Below are 20,552 nucleotides of genomic sequence, written 5' to 3'. Positions count from 1 at the left end.
GCAGGCAGTCGAAAGAAGAAATGAATCTTTTCTCCACGCACGTTGCCCTTTCCACATACGCACCTTCTAAAAAAGCGCGAGGACAAACGCGTCCTGCGGAAGAGAAGAAAGAGCGAGCTCTCCACGAGCGTTTCCTTCTTCTTATGCGCTTCCTAAAAACACGCGCGTTAGAGACGAGGAAGCTTGCTTTCTACATATTTTCATTTGTTTTTGTCGACAGAGGATGGAAGGCGGCGCCGTAACAGTTTAAGCAACTTGCCAAACCTTGACTCAGAAAGCGAGAGGCCAAGAAGTCCATTCCCGATCCCGAGTCCAGTCCCTCTCGGTCACGGGAGAAGTCAGAGCAGCTCAAGCTTACACGATAAAGATCGCGGGCTCCCAAACGGTCAGTTGCTTATGGAATGATAAATTCTCGATACTTTTACCATGTTGTCCTTGTTGCTTCAGTACGACGCACAGACACATTGAATAAGAAACTTAAGCCACATTTTCGTTGTCAAGTTTTCCTGATCAGATGCATTTATCGAGAAAAATGTTAACCATGTTCTTTAGCACAAAAAAGTGTAAACGACGCCTGTTGGAAATAACTCACACATGAATAATTACTATGACCCCAACAGGATTTCTTTGAAAAGTTTCCTTCGCAAGCCTATATTCACCAGTATGTTTCGTCCTTTCTAAAGTTTATTCTGGACAAACCTTGTTGTCGAAAAACTGACTTGTTAGTTTGGATGTAAGGAAATGGGAAAGGAAAAATTGTCATATTTTCCACCTAAGCTGTCAAGGAAAAATTTTGCAAGGAAAACTTGTGAGTGTTAATATGCTGTGCCCAGTTGTAAGAGTAAAGACACTTTTTCTCTTGGCTTGTCTCTATATTTCTGCTTATGTGTATATTTTTACTTGTAACGTTTAATCACTTGGTCAGTTCAGAAACATTGAATCTTCTTTTTGCTTCAAATGCTAACACTAACCGTTCTCGGTGAAAATGAGGTGAGTTCAAACTTCTTTACTTTGTCTCTTCTTTCCTCACTTTTGGCGTCTGAATGCTGTTTCTCTGCTTCCTTCTACCATTTTGTAATGTAAGCATACTTACAATTTTTTCCCCACCTCTCTCCTCCACAGGCAAACTGCTGGCTCGTGAAGAAGCTCGTTCCGGCAGTCTTAATAATCTTCATGTCTTCCCTACAGGCAGTTACATCAAGCCATCCCGCGGGACGGGACGTAGCGAGAGCTTTGGCGGAAGTGGGAGGAGCAGTCGGTCGTCATCTATCGCGAGTGACAGGAGCGGAAGCTTGAATAGTATACCAGGCTCGGTTACTAGTGTTGAGAGTAGGTAAGTGCCACTGACTTAGGTCTGCAGGCTCGGGGTGTGCCATTTTCGTAATTTTTGCGTAGTTACACTTTTTTTAACTTAGGAGAGACAGTTTTTCTCTCTCTCCTACGCACGCGTTAAATATTTCATACCTCTTTTTTATAGTTCTTACTGATTCCCCAAAGATGAGGTCAGACTTAAACTTCTGTGTAATAATTTTTTTTCCTAAAAGAGGGAAATCAATTTTTTTGCTAGTGTGATTTTTTCCGTCTTGTTTATCGCTCGCTTTGTCAGCTGATCTAATTTCTCTTTCATTCAATTTTAAGCTCGTCAGTCCTCTGCGGTAGTCATGAATAAGAAATGAGAAATTGTGAGAGCATGATTTCCACTTAACACCTGAAGTGAACTGAATTGACTCGGTGTAAAAAGAAGCCTGCATTTTCAACTGTGTGCCACCAATTGGTCATCATTTGTTTTTTTGTCTTAAAGGATACCATGAAAAACGCCGGTAATTACAAAAACCAAGTTGACAACTTTTTCTTAACTGCGATAAGAAATGCCCATAATTACAGCACACGAAATAGCTATTATATTATAAGCTTTGAAAATGAGTAAACCTCTTCGATCTAGCACTGCTGAAATTCCTGGAAGCCCCTTTGAGGTGTGGTTTTTGTCGAAACATTTTTCTTTGAATTTTTGTCGGGTTGCAGACTTTTATTTTGTCTAGTTAAGTTGGATCAAAGGCACGACACATCTGTTATGTTCCATGTTTGATTTCATTTCTAGAAAGTGTTTTTTAATATGGTTGATTGGATTCACAAGCAAGCGAAAGCTGTGGATGTGAAAACAGTTTCGTAGTTTTGATTAAAAAGTCTTGGAAGTGTTGAATTTGAAAACAGTAATGATTAGGGAATTTTTAATGAATATTTCCCTATTCAGAGATTTAATTCTGGAGTAAGGTTACTTTTTCAGTTAAATTTCGTATGAATTTCCAAACATTGACCAGGATTGTGTGAGATGAATACATCCAGTCTGAAAACCCAACAGTAGTTTTAAGATTCATTTGTCAGCGGGTTCGTTGTGCAAGCATTAAACGCCTTTCAAACGTAGCCAGCCCTTCGATGTTGCGACGCCTCCAGTTAAAAGGAAAAAAAAATCACTTTTAACGAGCTTTTGCAAAAGAACTTTAAGAGTAATTTTTGCAGACCTCAAGGAACTTTAGCGCTCCTTGGCGGACAGAATAAGGTGATTGATTGTAAAAATGAGTTTCAAATACCAGTTGGACATTGTGGTGTCTATAGTTACTTCTTTCAAAAATGAAATATTCAAATTAATTGTTACCGTAGTGGTGTTTTGTTTGGCACGATTGCCAGCTGTTTTATTTCAGAACCGATCAATAGACCTGACTGTCCTTCTCAGACGCCTGCTAAACATTACTTTTGAAACCATTCAGAATTCTGCTGGAAGAAGCGACTCGAGTCGAGCTCATGTCTTCAATCGAGCGAGTTTTTCAAACAGTTGCAACCCATTTGTGGGCACCTGTGAGGTACTTCACGGAATTTATTTTATCCTCTCGAATTTTATGTGTGATTTTTGAGGATATTACTCAATTCTTTTAAAAAGTCAATTACCTTGCGAAGTCGAACGAGTGCATTTCTGCTCAGAGTTGCACCGTGATACCATCTGAATTTTCGCTAATTTGCTTTAACTGTTCGGTTTTTTCTTTTTCATTATTGCTCTGGCAATCAAAGATAGAGTGGGTCAGTCTGTTTATTTACTTGCAAATGCTTTTCTGTGTTTTCCTGTCAATATTTAAGTAATCAAATCAAATACATGTTAAAGTTAACGAATTCCCAGCGAAAATAACTCCAAGATTTTAAAAAATGTACGCAGATAAATTGTGTTGATAGGGCGGCCAGAGAGTTTTCAAGTAGGGTCTAGTGTAATACTTAGTCGGTAGTAATTGGGTGTTTATACTTTTCGCTAAATTATGTTCTTTTTGTTTATGCTATTTGGCGCCTAGCAGTTAAGACACATTATTTTCCACAGCCAAGGTCATCACTTTCTGATACTCCAATGCATACATTTCCTTTTTCAATCCTAGTTTCAATTTATCTCCGCTTAAGGCATTCCTGGAATATGAATAATTAATGCTCTTTGAGATCGCATACGTAAATTATGCATACATTATCGTGTTAATGATATATTTATTAGCCATCACCTTTCAATCAACTAAGCGGCTTGTTCACGACTAGAGTGACAATTCACTAGTGCAACATGACGTTATCTGTGGGCCTAAGTGCGCGTTGATTCTAACATGCTTATAAGTAACATTGGCGTGATGCACTTGAGTTTGAAAGTTCACAGCGGTAAGTCGTAATTGTGCGAGAATTTCGAGGCTGAAATGACAAAATTTTTTGAGGTGGTTGGTCAGGCTGTTAGAGCAAATAGAGATAGGTGAGGTTGCTCTCTATAGTATTAATTCTAGTCAAAAATGTGCTCTAACATTTGCAAGATGATGTTCTTTGTATAAATTTCTTGTATTTAAACACCTTACGGTTGCAATCGCAACGGTAAGGAGTTGCTCTCGAGAACAAGCGTGTCTGATTCATTGAGTGTCATTGGCAATCCTAAATTTTCGCTCTTTTCCCGCGACGACGTAAAATTTCAGAATTGTATGGGAACATAGAAGCATTGCTTAAACGAAATTTTATCAAGACTGACCAATTTTAAGGAGTAAGAGTTTTGTGCAGACCACACCTATTAACCGGCGAACGCCAAAAGCTCTTGATACCTTTTTTATACAATGGTTTTCGGTCCTGTGAGTCTAACTGCAGCGGAAGTTTGTTATGTGCGGCGCTTATTTAGTTAATAGAAATTAATATATCTTCCATATACCCCATTCTTATTAAAATATTGTCCATCTTATCGAATTTTTGTTTCTTCAAGGCTTGGTTTCATAGCAGTGTTTTAAAGGTTTTACCGCCGAGTGTACAAAAGGTATCGGTCTATCCTTTGCGAATAGTGAGACATTTCTTTAAATTTATCACCGTTTTCATGGTTTTTTTAAAAAAAAAAAAAACCAGCCGGAGTAGTTTAGAAATGTTGAGCAATGGTTTTTAAGCCTGAACAGAACGAAAAAGAGTTCTATCATTGAAAACGAATTTCAAACAAACGCGATAGACCTCTTATAGTTGAAATGCAATTTTTCAGAAAGCAGAACACTTGCTCTGCTAAAACATGTCGATTTGCTAATGAATTCACGAGTTTATCGCTGTTTTTTGTGGTCCAAATCCTTTGCTGTAACTGTGTCACGTCAAAAGAAAAAAAGTACTTAGAAGTCTTCGGACGAACAGGTTTAAAAAGCTTCTTATTTGAAATTTTATGAACTGCGGTACAGGAAATTGAAGGATCATTCAGTTCGTTTGAGAGGTGAAGAGGAAGACAAATCGGTCCTCGTATCACAGCAACACAGAAACAGATACAAAATGCCTTGTCCACTTAACTCATAACACTGTCCTTTAATTACACACACAACGCTGATTAATCTCAAGTTACAAATACGATCTTGCACTACAACCTCTCCGCGATCAGAATCGGTTTAAATTTAGAAGGATTCTAATACAAGATGCTTTCGGAAACTACTTCGAAGACGCCCCCTTATATGTTGAGAGACGATTTTGTTCGCAGTTAAGACAAATGTTTGCCAAGGCGGCAGGGGACTTAAAGATGAAAATTCAGTTTTAATTATAATGCGTTTTTGTTTATACAACAGCCGAACAACGTCGGGAAATAATATTTTTATGCAAAGTGAAATGTCCAACACAGTTTCAAATTGTTTAAGTCTGTCTCGTAATTGTCATAAAAATGATTTTTATCAACGGAAATGTGTGTTTTTCCTCCACTTAATTGACGGTTTTAGCATGGTTCTAACATGATGGAGATCATTTTTGAAGTTCTCCCAACAATTTTGATTCCCTGTCAAACTTCTGAAATTGAGAAGGAAGTTTTTTGTTTTTTTTTTTTAAATAAATGAGATTTGACGCGCGCTCTGATTGGTCAGAAACCTATCGACCTTAGTAATGATAAACCCTTAGCTATTTTTTAACCGCGCTTTCTATCAATGTTTCCTTGATGAGGAACTAAATTTTCAGGAATATCTAAATAATAAAACTTGTAGTAATCAGTTGGGAGATTTTCCCTGAAATGAAATTGATTATTTAATCCAAACTCTTATTGACGGAAGTTATCGCGATCAGTGTGGTGGCTAAAAGTAGTTTCGTTGTTTTGATGGAACGTAGCTTTCACACGTTTTTGTTTCCTTGGAAATTATCTCAAAAAAATTCCCAATTATTATTCATTTAGTTGTGATCATGTTTAACATATGAGATCTCCATAGCAGCTCTACTTCCTCTACGAAGCATTCGTACCAAGATCACTCTTACCCAGATCACTCCCAAGCATGATCAAAAAAGAATTTCTCCTTATAAAATCAGTACAATATCAAGCAGACAAGTGAGGAGAATTTCCGTGCCGAATTTCTCTACCTCCAAATGGAGATTCCAATATGGGTAGCGAGTTTGAAGAAAAAACACCTTAAAGTCGGCATCAATTTTACTTTAATTTTTTTTTTTTAATTGAGCGTTGGTATTCTATTTTCTCTTCCCAGTCCTTGGGTTCCGCCCGGAATAAAACTTGGCAACGAGGGTCACCTGAATGATTTTATCGATGGCTTGGGTCCAGCGCAGATTGTTGGGCGCCAAGTCCTCGCGTCGCCCTCCATGGGAGACATCCAACTGGCGCTTTACAACAGGCGAGGGGTGTTAGAAGTTGAGGTCATCAGAGCCAAGGGATTGCTACCGAAACCTGGCTCGAAAATTCTACCAGGTAAGCGCTTTTGTTGCTGACTAGAATATAAACATTAACTTTGTTTGTAACCACGCCTGTAAAATGGAGGAGGGGCGGGGGGAACATGGGAATTCTGGTGTGAACGGAAAAAGCTTTGCTTGTTTGTTCGTGAAGTTTCGTTGTGTTCAATCATTGTAGCTTTCAACGGAGGTGTTATCATACACCAGCAATTATCAAGTCATTGTTTGGATGCGAAGAAGAACTCGGATGAATTCCGTCGCGTGTTGGGTGAAATTACTCTACAGGCTTCACTTTTCTGGCGAAAGGGTGCAAGAATTCCCGAAAATTCTCTCGCAAGCGTTAAAATTTCGTTCACAATTTGTATTTCTCTACCATTACATAATTTGCGCCGGAATATTCATCTATATCCTCCAAAGGTAGAAAAATAATAATGATAGCGGGCTTGGATTTTAAAACCATTTGGTGGCTACGCGCAGCCATATAAATAACAACAACAACAACAATTTATCACTTATACAGCGCTATTTACAATGACAGATCAACAGCGCTTTAAAATCAATCCTAACCCGCCCATCCCACCCCAGGGGAGGACATCCATCACACAGTAGTCTCGTGCGTGGGAAATTAACGTCTCCTACCCCTAACCATGTAGGAGACGGGACCTCCATTTATTCGTCCCTATCCGAGAAGACTAGAATATCCAACCATTTCTTGATGTTATAGAAAGGTAGCATATTCTTCTCAATTATTTTAAGACCTTGAGTGTTGGTCCGGCCGGGGCTCGAACCCTCGACCTCCCGCACAACAGTCCAGCGGTCTATCCATTGAGCTAACCGGGAGGTCAATCGTGTTGGATTTTTATTTATCGGATGCCGATTCCTATAGGTTAATCTGTAGTCTGAGAACACAGCGCAGTAGAAAAATTAAAAAAAAAAAAAACAAAAAGAAACCTACCAAACAAACAAACAAACAAACACGGCCGAGGTATGGACGGTAGATGCAGTCTAAAGGCTTTAATTTTTTTCTGGTGTCGACTTATAGAACCCAAACAAGATTTAGTTAATCTATCGACAGCAGATGCGTTTTTCTTCTTTCCCTCTGCTATGAAATAATCACACAAAACTGAAGCGCCGCTTATTATCAGACTGCTTCATCTAGTACTGATTAACTTAATGTAGTCGCGAGCAGCGCTCATTATAAGCGCTTCGACACGGGCGTTTCTTCATCCGCGAGAAAATACCAGGGCTTGAACAACGAGAGCCGACGAGAGGTCTGCAACGGCGTAGCACTGGTTATGAGTTGGTGCCAGACCCCTGGCGAACCTCCCGGACTTGTCATAAGTCTTCGCGCGGGCGGAGAAAGGTGGGGCCTGAATATAGGCTAGCTTAAATTTGTAAGCAATGATCGACTGTTTTTTCTCCTCTGATTCCAGCGCCTTATGTCAAAGTGTACGTCATGGACGGTAAACGCTGCCTAATTAAAAAGAAAACCAGAACCGCAAGAAGAACTTTAGAACCTTTATATCAACAACAACTCGAGTTTAAGGTAGAATTCACCGGAAAGACACTGCAGGTAAGTGAAATGTTTTTTCGGTGTTTCAAGGTAGGATTCCTTCGTTTTGATGGCTAACTGGCAATTGAGTAGGCAGCGCGTTACGTGTCAGACCTCGCCGATGCATTTTAAAGGTCCAATAATCTAGTTATTGAAAATTCTTAAACTTATGATGACCTGTGCACGTGGATAGTCTTATTTTTTTCAAAGATATTCTTGACCCATATTTACTTCTCTGTTGCAGGTTATTGTTTGGGGAGATTACGGGCGCATGGATAGAAAAGTATTCATGGGTGTTGTACAAATTTTACTCGACGAGTTAGACCTTAGTAACCTTGTCATTAGTTGGTATAAACTGTTTTCTACGTCATCAATGTGTGACCCACCCCTTCCATCGCCTTCCTCCCCACTCGGTAGTGGGTCGCCAAAAAAGTCCCCAGGCCCGTCGCCAAGGGATTCAATGAATCCAGGTGTACCCAGTCCTATGCGCATGACGTCACCGATGCCCACTATCATCCCGCCACCAGGTCACGTGCACAATATGGACGAAGAGGGAGACTATGTTTGAGTCGCACGCTTGTAGGACGTGGATTCGGCTAAGAGTGGCTACGGTGGAATTCTGGGAATTTTGTTTGAGGTAAAAGTGGCGTTCGGTTTTGAAAAGGTCGTGGTTCATGAAGAAATAGACGATGTGTTAAATGCTTTTTACCACGAAAACGCTCTATGTGCGAAATAGACTGAAAATCAGTTACATTTGTAGTTACATTACGAACAATTTTAAAACTGAGTTGTACAAGAGACGTGACAAGCTGACGTCGCCCCAAGCCTTCAGTCGACTCATCTCAGGGTGAAACTGACAACGATCATGTGACTAGTTATTATGTAAGTAACAAAGTTGATTGGTGAACTTGTGCTTAATTCCTCTCTTAATCAAGAACAAACCAAAAAAGGAAAATTGAACAACGTGCTTCTAAGAACCACGAACTAGGGTTTAAAGGAAAAATATCTTTGGATAAAAAATATCGTTTATCATTGAACAAGCCGTTTTAAAATGGTTCTTTGAATTTACCTCTTGATTGAAAAAAAAAAAAGATCCGAAGCAAATATTTTTGAACTATTAAGCAGAAGTCGTTTACTTTGACGTGGCTATTTATGGTTACTGCAACATTTAATGTGCCATGAAGTGCCCGTTGATCTCGTAGCTTAACTATTTTGACCAAGCTGTGGGCCTTAAAGCTCACTGTGTTATTTAAAGCTCTGTTTAAATCTTTTAACTTCCCTGATCTGGTTAGCAATTCTCTGTACAAGCTGCTTAGTGTATGTTTCCTTGATAAAAGTGGATGAGAATGGAATGTTGCCTGAAAGATAACGCCCTTCAACTGTTGAGCATGTTAATTCCCATCACCTGTTTCCTGGATAATGTGTAGCCATTGTATGGAGAATCAATTTTTCAATCTTCTGAAAATTAAAGATTTGATTCCTTAGCTCAGTGCTGTTTACAAAATAGATATTTATGATTGTGCTAATCATGGGGAATGCAGAAATATGTTAGGTATATGAATTTAGGGTTTTAAATGGTTTTTTTTTTTCTTTATTGGTAAATGTCTTAGTTTATTGTCAGCAGCGCTTGCGTGGCGCGTCACTCAACTATTCCTTGATAAGAAACGCAGCGTGATAAAACAGTTCAGTGTGCGCGGAGTTCTTGACGACCAAGCCCTTGCAGGGCTCAACCGTCACGCGACAACTGAATCACCTCAGGGTTTGAACGTAGCGTGACAGCCTAATGTTCACTGAATCGAAACGGCGTGACGTAAGGGTATTGCGTGACAAATCATTAGTAGTAAAAAGTAAATAGGACATTTCGTAAGAGAAGATAACTGAAGAAAAGATTAATGTAAGTAAAATATAGATTTTTATTTAAGTAGCGTTGGGTTGTTTTGACCGATATAGTTATGTATTGAACAAGCATCTCATTTAATTTCACGTTTCACTTTACCAAAGTCTGGTAGTGGAAATATGGACGAGAATGATTCTCAATAGTCCTTTTCACAGTTGTGGGCTTGGTGGCCAAACCTTTGAACAGGAGTGAGGCTTAGGGTGACCTTGTTATGATAGAGATGTTGCTGCTTTTCAAATGCAAATTACTTGTTATCATGCTAACTAGATACAGGTCTCTATCACAACAGGGTCACCCTTAGCCTCACTCCTGTTCAAAGGCTTGGCCACCAAGCCCACAACTGTAAAAGAGACTATTCCGTATCACTTGTAGACATTTTATTTATAAGGAAAGATTTATTTAAAGACAAGAAAAAATATTATATAGAATTGTACAACTGTTCTAATCTATTATGTATTTATTCGTATTCTTTGAAACTTGGGGAATGAAGTTCTTTTCGACGGAAATCGTATTTATGCGCTTTTTAAAGCTTAAATCAAACATATTGAAGTAGCTAAATAAATTGCAAATACTGAATTATGATGTCTCCGTATTTTTTTTCGGGTTATTTTAAGGCATTGCTCTGAGAAACAGAAGCTTGGCTGATAGTTTTGTAAAACTTTGCTCGTTGAATATAGTGCAGTCGCGTCTGCGAGCGCGCCTTAGTTGGTGTTGCTGTACGAGAGTATGGCGGCTTCACGCGAAGTCTGCGAAAGTCGAGCCAACCTCTCCCTGCTCGCTGGCGGGAGGTCTAATATGGGTCTGACGAGAAATGAGGGCAGACAGCTCGCAGGTAGACTGCTTTGCAGCCATTTCCGGAGTCGTCACGCCAGGCGAATAACTACCCCAGAAAAGGCTGCTCACATTCGAAATGCATTCCATTCAGGACTTCCACCAATCAGCATTTACTTACCACATTCTGGAAAGTGTCCGCGCCAATACATGCTAACCAATCACAGGCCTCGACTTGTCTTCTCAAAGCAGTCTATCTTATCTTACTGTCAGTTGACGAGGGAAAGTTTCTAGCACAAGTCTGTAGGGATGACTTCGAATAGGAGACACACCAATAGAACCAATAGGAGATTAAATCTTGCCGGAGTATAACGTACCTGTTGGCTGGTCGCCGTAGAAATACTAGAATTGGTTGTAGCATTAGAAGTACAAGTGGTGTTGATCGGATCGAATTGTAAACATTTTGAGGATTTCCCACAGCACGAAGCCTGGACTTCTCTACCGTCGTTCTTAACGTTCAATAAGCGCTTCGTTCTGGGAAGTTCGCGATCCTTTATTTCCTTCAATTCATCTTTGAGCCCTTCAAGATGATCTGAGGCTTTTTTTAACTTGATGAATCGTCGGTAGCAAGTTTTACAAACTGACAACTCGCTGGTCGCTGAATAACAGCTCACTTTCACATTCAGACAGGAACTAATAATCGCCGAAAATTTAAAAAGAATCTTTTTGAAAACATTTTTTCGTTTTTCTCAACGGAAGTGGAACAGATAAAGCAACGATCACTTTGCAAAACCTTCTGTGGCGTTTCCTCCGTCAAAAAACTACGATCAAATGCAGAATTTGAAAACGCAGGAAAACGGTATTGATTATAATCCATTGTGCTCTGATTGGTCACAAAAAACGATGTCAAGTGATCTCATTGGTGCAGAGACAACAAAGGGAAAGGAATGTTGTTTGAATGTGAGCAGCCGTTTGTGGGGAGGAGCGTTGCGTGACGAGACTAAAACCGGCTGCGAGGGAGACTAGCTCGCAGGGGGGTCCAAGTCTGTTTACGAGCCTAGTGGCCCATCAGGCCGGTGCTTAACTCCAGTTTCTGTAGCATGAAGCGACTAAGAGTATTTCTACTCCCCCCTGGATGGGATGCTAGTCCATCGCAGGGTTACCCCCCCAGCATAAATTTTGCCGGTACCCATTTAAACGCCTGGGTGAAGAGAGGTAATGTGAGAGTAAAGTGTCTTGCCTAAGAACACAACACAATGTCCCCGGCTGGGGCTCGAACCCGGACCACTCGATCCGGAGTCGAGCGCACCAACCATGAAGCCACCGCGTCTCCACTAGGGGGTCCAGCGGCCTTCTAAAGAAGCCAATGAAAGACTGCTCTCTGGCAAGTCGTGCAAGTTCTTGAATGTTTAATTTACGAAAACGTTTTGTGCTTGCGTCTCCGAATAACGCAAGACTGCGTTGATGATTGAATTCCATGCAACGGAGAGGTACTTCTCTCCCGATTTAAGAGAGAAAGAAAACTTTAAGGTCACCTTACATTGTCTGAAAATGATCAATACAGGTTCAATGAGCACCCGTGCGAGCTCCGACTAAGAACAAAGGCTGCTGTTTGCCCTGTTCTTTTCACCAGACTCTCTCGCCATGACAAAGAAAACGAGGACACTGGTAACAAGAATGGCGCTAATTAAACGCAGAATCGTGCCCAACTTGGCACGTGTACAGCAGTTACTTCAAAATTAGTTTAGCAAATAACATTAAGGAATGTTAGCTCGCATTGCAAGCGTTTTATTCGTTTAGTCGACCATGTTTGATATAAAGTCAAGTGGACCGAGGAGGGAGGAGGGGCAGGAAAGGGCCCTTTCAACCTTCACTCACCTCTTAGGACAAATTTCTTCCTCTCCCCAGCCTTCCACTGCTGTAAAAGTTAGAGATGGCAGCTATAATTTTCACTGAGAAACTGTCACGACTTTGGATTCTTCAAGATGGGGTTGTAATCCACGAGCCAGTGATTTTTTAATGCATTTTAATAGGAAAGAAAGGCTTACAGTGGCACATACATTATTGAGCTGTCTGAAATGTTTAAAAATGAAATAGCAAGCAAAGATTAATAGTAGTTCTTAACTGCAACTGTAAGATTCGACACTATGGAAAATGCCCCTCGATCTAACTATGCCTAAATTGAATAAAATGATCCTATTCCAGTCACTTTTTCAGCAACAAATCCAGGAGAATCAAGAAATTTTTCTACTTTGTTGAGCCTACTTTAAAAGCGGTAAATATCGCAATTTATCAATGTGGAGTACTTGAAACAGTCGATCTGTTTGTGCCACACCCTTTTGCTAGAATTCTAAGCTTGCTTATATTTCGTCATTTCTTACCTTGCAAACGCTGTAACGGTTAAGGACGTTTCTTGTCCATAACATTATTCAACGAGGTAGATTCTTTTAAATTCGTTTACCGCCTAGAACGATGCAGGAAACAATCTGTGTCTTCAATGTAACTTCTATGAAATGACGAAAAGCAGTAACGATTGATCGACATATTAGACTTGCGGCCAGTCCCTCTCTTCTTACACGAGGAGGGCTGAGGAGGAGCAAAGAGTAGGAAAGGAATGCTGGAAAAGCGTTCTTAGACGCCAAATCTTTATCGCGTAACAACCGTAGCAAGTCTAAATATATTAATCAAACTTTATGAAACCCTTAAATGCCAACTTGGAAAAGCGCAAAAGCAATTCATCACCGCCAACAGTTTGTTAGAAATTTTTAAGAAAAGTTTTACCGATTAATTGATTTTCTGTATAAAAAATAAAAACAATTGACTTTAAAACATTATTTTATACTGTCTTAATTCAAAATTTATTGTCTCAATAGAAAGGTGTAAATGGAAAACTAAACAGTGGTTCGAGGTTCTAAAAGCTACTAAAAGGTTCTTAAAGTTGAACATGGTCATTCAAAAGCTTGATGTCGATGAAAACTGAGATAAAAAAATTGTAAAAAATGTCATTAGCTTCTCAAGCTAACAAAAAGAAGCGGTGAACGACAAAAGACTTTCCTATAGTGTGCCACGTGACGTCAACCCCAGTCCCCCTCACACAAGCATCTTGTTTTCATCATTGGAGGCCTTTGAGTACACGACTTGACCAGCTTGCTGGGGTGTATGATAACGCATGTACAACACTACCAGAGCTGCGATAAGTGCCAAGACGACCACGCCCAGGACACCAGCAACCGCGCCGATAACGGTCAGCGAACTTCCAGACTCTTGTGCTGTTAAGTTGAAAAAAAAAAAGAAAAAAAAACCGTCAAAAAATAAGATGAGAGATGGCTTTGGGTAGTTATTAGTCTGCACATATCAGACGTGAAAGAACAGATTGATGCATGGATTTATGCATTCTGCATGAGAAACCTTGAGAAACGTCGTAAGACGAAACTCTCACATTGACCCTCCCTCTGCTAGGAGGGTAAATTGGTACCAGCGACCCGTCACAATACGTGCTGACGGGTTATCTTCGATGAAACGAGAAAAACCCATCGTAGTCTCCGGAGAGAAACTGTGGATAACCACAGACAGTTCAGAGTCACTGGGTTCTATTACTTGCGCTCTCAAGATGGTTGTATTGCTACGGGATCGACAACAGTGGTAAAGTTGCTTCTGGGTGGAAAAAAAAAAACAGTTTACAACCGGGTCAAAATCGCTCACGCGACCACGATATCAGTAACCCGCGCTGGCGATTCAACGAAATGTATGCTGTCACCATGCATAGTCTTGCCACTCACTTACTCGATCTAAAACCTACCGTTCGCGTAATATCTAAAGCACACGCACGTACGCATACACACACGAACACACGCACAAGCACGCGCGCGCTCACCTTGTTCTTGTGGTTGAATATCTTCAGCGGTCAATGGTCCAATGGTAACAGTCTGCTTCTGAACACTATCCAATACCAAGCCGCGCCTCTTTCTGACATTGTCCCGGATGCATCCCTTGGCACAACGTGATTCGCTGTCTCCCTTGCGGCATGCTTCCACAGCGCAATGAAGGTAAACAGTGGATCCTGCGTTCTCTTGTAAGAAGCGGAAAGCATCTAAGGTAAACCGTTGAACTGCATTTTCCTCGTAATTAAACACCAGTGTAGAGTCCTCACCGCAACTGAATATAATCGAAGTTACAATACAGGAATATTAGAACGGAACTTAAGTGCATTTACGAGAGGAGGACAGCCCAATGACTTTCGACGCTTTTCAGCCACAGAACTAAGACTGAAAGGGAATTTCGATCTTGTTACCAGAAATACTGATAAAGTTATAAGATATTACAGCTGATCCATTAAATGAAATTTCAACGAGTGGCTCTTCTTTAGAGAAGAGAGTTTCGTTTACAGCTAATTAACAATTATTCCACGAGCGCGCGTTGGATATGAGATGATAGATAGCCAACGAGGCGCTTAGCGCCGAGTTGGCTATAATCATCTCATATCCAACAAGCACGAGTGGAATAATTGTTTTATTAAAGACGTTAAATTAAATTAAATTAAATTATTAAATTTTATTAAATTTTTAGCTCTCTTTTAATTTTAAACTGGCACGTACGCTTGCCATATTTGTAGATTATGGTTTATTGGCTGATATACCATAATGGCTAAGCCAATAAAAAGTCTTGAATTGCATTATCCAATGATCTAGTTTTTAATAATATAAGCTATACAAAAAAAAAACCTTCCCAGGTCGCGTCCAAGGAACTTCTGTCCATAAGACAAAAGGGGAGGGGAGGGGAGGGGTAGGTTTACAGTTGTTCATAAACTGTAAATAATGATCCACAGTTTGTTTCTCTGGCATACCACGTTTCAAACAATCAAGGTATTGACGTATTTTTTTCAAAGCAATTTGAGGACGATCTTTTAGCCCCTTACCCATTATCGATAAATGCAAAGAATTTTGAATCCTTTGGGTCCTGACTGGGCGTGGCCCAACATTTTTCAGGAATCAGCACCAGTTTAGAATCATTGGACTCGACTTTCACCTCTAGGAACATCTTTTCATTCAGCTTCTTTTCCACCGGATAGCTATCATATGGTTTCAAGTATTGATCTGTCTCGTACATATCCATCGTGAAGGTAAAGTTACCAAATTCAGCTGAAGATTTAAAGGAAAATACATTATATTCACTTCAACAAATGGATTGAAAATCTTTTGTTCCCAGGCCTCTACAAATCTAGAATTTTTGATGTATTGGCTTTAAGGGGCCTGGGAGAAAGCCCAACATTCGATTGACCAAAGATGATAGTTTTATTCGCAATTAAATAGTATACCATTATAACAAAGTGAGCATCAGACTCCTTTCTGTAAATCTACTTGCGAAAGACCTGAGAAGAATAGTAACCAGACCTCTGTCTTACCTGTCCTTGTGTAGATGACTTTTTCCCGAGGAGAGAAGCTGGCGACAGACATGAGAGCAGATCGAGGATAGCTGCACTTGAACGGGAACTCGGCCTGAAACTCCCTGGAGATCAGAACGCTTCCCGCAGATGCCCTCGTCTCGGCAATGATGCTGTTCATGTACGTAATAGTATCTCCACTTGTGCTGTGGTTTGTCATGCAACTATCGAGCGGAGCCCTCATCCACAGATGAGTTGCGTTAAATTCTCCCAAGTTATTCAGGGTACAGGTTACGTCCATCAGAGTGATTTTGTCCATATCGAGATTGCCGTGATTGGGTTGGTGTTCCAAGATTACCATCATATATTCATGAGTACATTCAACGGACAAGGCTGAAAATGATAACGACGACGAGACAATATTAGTGGGTCAAACGATAAGTGCTTTAGCCTTATGATGAGGATGCCATAGGACACCAAGGTTACCGTTGACAAAACTCACCACTCTTAAAATTTTAAAATTGAAATTGAAAGAATAGAGAAGCAGATTCCGGCTCTGTAATCACCCCTTTTTTTTCAGTTGATATCTTTGTTGTATAAAGCTCGGAAAGCCTCATCTTGAATGAAAGCAGAACACCTTTTCAGACCCGTTAAGGTACCGGGACCCTTGAGAAACGGTCCTCGGATCCTAAAACGTGACCACCACTTGGCCGTGGGAGGTATGGGTAAGAGACCATGACCGTTTCTCGCGATGGCCTCACACACGCTTCACTTACTTTTTAAGACCTCCATGGTAGGTGTTGGTGCCGTGGAATTTTCTTGGCCTAAAACTGAAAATGAACAGAAAACGCCAGTTTGTATGTTTTCAACAGAGCAACCACTACAATTTTGGACAAAGCGTTTGGGAGATACTTAAAATAAGGCTTGCTCAACTGACTTCTGTTTTAACTAAATGTTATTTTTTTCAAAAGATCTGCAGGCTCTTAACGGTCATCGAATGTTCTAGCAAAGTAATGGTGCAAAGAACTCGGACCTAATGTTTTTGAAAGACAACCACATTCTGTGCGGGATTCTTCGATCTTTCCAGGCTGCTGATTTCCTTTACCATTTACAAATATAGATATAGCTAGAAGTGGCATAACATACAACCTCTTGAACGTTCTAAAGATGATAGGTTTTGCCGAGGGGCATGGAAAAACGCCTGGACTCGATCGAGCGAGAAACATCGCGTGTTCTTCTTTCGATGCGAGTGTCACGCGAAGTTTAATTCCACGTTAACGATTTTTCTGCATCTTTCTTTTTGTTCCCTTAAAAGATCTATTAAGAATTGATAACACTACTCCTCTTACCTTTTAGTTACGCTTTCAATTTTCTCTGCATTAATCGGTATGGGATTAGGAAATTTACTTAAGAAAATGCAAGAATTTATGCTTTGTGGACTTTAGGATTAGTGCGGCGACGGCAGGTTAAAACCCGTGAACCCACGAGTTAATTAAGTTGATAAACTTTGCCACCAGTTTTAATTCTTAATGAAGCAAAAAAAGTAGACGCCTTTTTAAAAGCAATTAGCTTCAGAAATCGCCGTAGAAAGTGTCAGACCAAAATTCTGATCTCGTCCAGCAAAACTTGGCAGAAGCAATGTGGCTCCAAGAGCGCCAGACACGAAACTTGAGCATGCTGAATATTGTTTAGTGAAAGCACATTATTCCTTTTGTATATGGATTTTTTAATACCCATAGTTTAGTCTGTTTTGAGATAAAGGCTTTTAGCAAAGTGTCAATAAACGGTCTGATGATCATTGAAATCATCACATCTGGCTTAGAAGAAAGAACTCCTTTTTCCAGAGCTCACAAATACCTAAGGACCGCGTGAGCAAAGAAAAAGCTCATTACCAAAAATACTACAAGGTTATCAACTACAGTTGAGAAGTTGGCCAATAAAGTTATCCACTTAAACTGCTGGATTTTGGAGCCATAAGCAACTTGGATTGTAGTCTTATAGACCTTGATCAACTAATGAAAACTCAATAAAAAAATTTACAAGTTTCAGGCGATTTGGTTCAGCAAGAATGAGCCTTGGAGTACGGCATATATGATGAAAATCATATCAATATACTCCGTGACGTTTGTTTAGATTCGGATCTGTTTCTATCATCGGGCGCCAACAAAGATATTAGTAATGTCAAGACCGAGACAGTTTTGACTTTCTGGTTTGTGCTCAATTTGCGCAGAGACGATGCATGCTTGATAAAAATGCGCGCGGTATTTTCAAAGCCAGGTGGTTCCAAAACAATAAAAGCTCTCCGGCTCGTTGGCTTACAAGTGTGAATAAAACTCTTTGATGCGAACCAAAGCTTTTAATATTTTAGGCGTCTGATAATCTACAGCCACCAAACTGCAACACGCCAATACTATGAGTGCAATATCCACATTGATAAAACCTACGCGACCTATTTTGCGAGCTCTATCCCTCCTTGAACCCCCGACACAAAGAGACAATGCGCAATGTGGGGAGCCAGAGTTATCTAGGAATACATTAAACGCAATTTAATCCTGGCTGTTTTGGATGACCTGCAAGAATTTTTAGTGACTTTCCTTTCTTAAGTTGTTGTACTACCTTTGAAGCTCCGCGCGAAAAGCCACGCGCACACGCGAGGGTTTTCGTAGACTAAAAGTCTGAGATACCTATTGCTATATTCGGCACAGCTGATATCGTAAGCAAAGTCAAAACAAAGCGAAATATTATGTCAAAACTGTTTGTCAATACTTTTCACAGAGGTGCCAAGAGTTTAATGATTAATATTTATAAGGTTTGGAGATTGAAAAGACACGGAATTTGTGGTTTTCAGCTCTGATTTAATTTCAACCACACCCTGAAAAATTAAAAGCAAAACTAATAAAACAAAGGTACACGTAAATTTTTAGATTCATATGATGGAATGAACGACCAAAGCGTATTCCTTAAAAAGGTGTGTAATGGAGACAAAACAAACATCACTTAATAAAGTACAGCACATGTTTGCTTGCAAGCTGTATTTTCTGCTAATAAACCCGGAATGCAATGGCGCGTGGAATTGAGAACAGAACGGACTCGAGGCAACTCGCTCTTTTAACTATTTCCACCCCATTCAGCGTCGCAAATCCAAAGTTATCAAAATGTTTTAGCCGCGGATAACATCCGCTTAAATATGCAACTGAATCATCAGCGACTGAAAGAATGTTGAATGCAGTTCTCTTCTCCGAAGAGTGGAAGGATTATGCACAAATACGCCAATCCACCGGATGGGGAAATTGCGCAAAGAGATAAGGAGTTTTGCAGTCATACACTTTCTCTTACCATAAGTGATAGTAAGATTGGAAATTTGTCGAAGACATATAGGAAACGACGGCGCCGTTTCGCCTCGTTGCGACTTTTGTTTAGCGTGGCGGAACATTTCACAAAATTTACTTACATCAAATTGAAGCGCGCCACAAAATCATATCAGAAAGCGCACTTTTCACGGCAATTCAGTAAGAAATAGTTCGTCTGCGCATGCTATAACTAATAAAAGCCAAGCTCGAATCAAAACCTAAATATTTGATACGCAGTAATCGAATCTTCTAGCAACCCGTAAAGTTACGAAAATTTCTTACCGTTTGAAAATCCCACAAGAAGAAGCAAAACAAGACTGTAGAGCGCCATTTCTGGTAGTAATCGCTTCAATGGGCGAATCCCTCACCAAGAAGTTTAACCTTAAGACGAACTTGGAGAATCAAAGACGAGCTGCACACGCACTAGCCACTGCAGACGTCTAAGTGACAGGTCTCTGGGATCAAGGATGGTATTCTTTATGGGACCGCCATTTCATTATTATTCACATACAACAGGAGCCAATCGTGTTTGTCTTTCACGCCGCAATTATCACCATCCGTTTTGTTTTGGGGCGTTTGTGTAAGGCGGTCCCATAATTCATTTGCATAAAATGAATGCCTTTGTGAATGGCTAGAGAGGGAGTGTTTTCTTAGCTCAGACGGTGCTATCTAGTGAAGAACTTCAAAGAACTGATATAATTTTTACAGTATTCCAAAGCAATCGAGATTGCAAAATCTTGTAGACTTTTCACTCGCGCATCACGCATAATTTATTCAATTTTGCAGTTCAGCGCTTTGTCACGGTGTCGTGAATAAATCACAATGTCACTTGCTCTTTGACGGGCAGATGACACATTTTCATGGCTACATAACCTCCTTGGGAAACGATACAAATAAATAACTCAAAGAAATATAAGTTGATTGATTGCAAGTTGTCCAGGACACACTTGCTCGGAGAATTGTACGCAGCACAACATTCTTGTCTTATTGCGTCAGTGTTTTCATATGATTAGCAGATATCTGCATGAAAACAAACGAAGCTTTGCTATTGCTAAAGTCTCACGACATAGGGCGTAATAAGACATTTGAAACTCAAAAGGCTCTTAGGTTCTAAAGCGGTATTATTTAGCAGCACTTGATAAAAATGACAGTTTTCCGCGAGATTTCGCAAGCGAGGCAGAACTTTATTTCCCTCGAAATTTCCCGTGAGAGAGAGAAGCGTTTGTTGATTTTTAAACAGTACGAGAAACCAAACGAATAGAAATTACAGCGGATTAATATACAGCCCGAGGCAACTAAAACTCTAGATTACAGGTGAATAAAAAACTTAATTGGAATAAACTGGCTGAAAATAATGGTTGAAAAGAGTTTACTATACAATCAAACAAAGACATTTATGTCAAAATCAAGTTCATGTTTGTT

The 20,552-nt window shown here is 40.1% G+C and overlaps 2 protein-coding genes across 2 annotated transcripts in view; one reads left to right on the top strand and one right to left on the bottom strand.

The window, feature by feature from the left end:
* The window catches only part of LOC111343416 (uncharacterized), a 31,066-nt gene extending 20,858 nt beyond the window's left edge, over positions 1 to 10,208 (top strand). The window contains 5 exon segments of the mRNA XM_022950588.2: positions 221 to 385; positions 1,123 to 1,333; positions 5,982 to 6,199; positions 7,614 to 7,753; positions 7,977 to 10,208. Of these exon segments, the coding sequence (XP_022806323.2) occupies positions 221 to 385; positions 1,123 to 1,333; positions 5,982 to 6,199; positions 7,614 to 7,753; positions 7,977 to 8,300 (1,058 nt within the window). The 3' untranslated portion in view covers positions 8,301 to 10,208.
* Positions 10,209 to 13,231: 3,023 nt separating this feature from the next.
* LOC111343418 (ZP domain-containing protein) lies at positions 13,232 to 19,589 on the bottom strand. The gene is made up of 6 exons (XM_022950591.2): positions 19,413 to 19,589; positions 16,557 to 16,610; positions 15,802 to 16,173; positions 15,316 to 15,538; positions 14,275 to 14,555; positions 13,232 to 13,669 (listed from the first exon to the last, which is right to left on the bottom strand). The coding sequence occupies exons 1-6, from the start codon at positions 19,459 to 19,461 to the stop codon at positions 13,491 to 13,493; spliced, it is 1,158 nt and encodes a 385-aa protein (XP_022806326.1). The 5' UTR covers positions 19,462 to 19,589; the 3' UTR covers positions 13,232 to 13,490.
* Positions 19,590 to 20,552: the final 963 nt, after the last annotated feature.

The sequence above is a fragment of the Stylophora pistillata genome, chromosome 2 (assembly GCF_964205215.1).
Source record: "Stylophora pistillata chromosome 2, jaStyPist1.2, whole genome shotgun sequence".
NCBI classification, from domain to species: Eukaryota; Metazoa; Cnidaria; class Anthozoa; order Scleractinia; family Pocilloporidae; genus Stylophora; species Stylophora pistillata.
The sequence above is the reverse complement of the archived record's forward strand: the minus strand, read 5'-3'. Positions and strand labels throughout refer to the sequence as shown.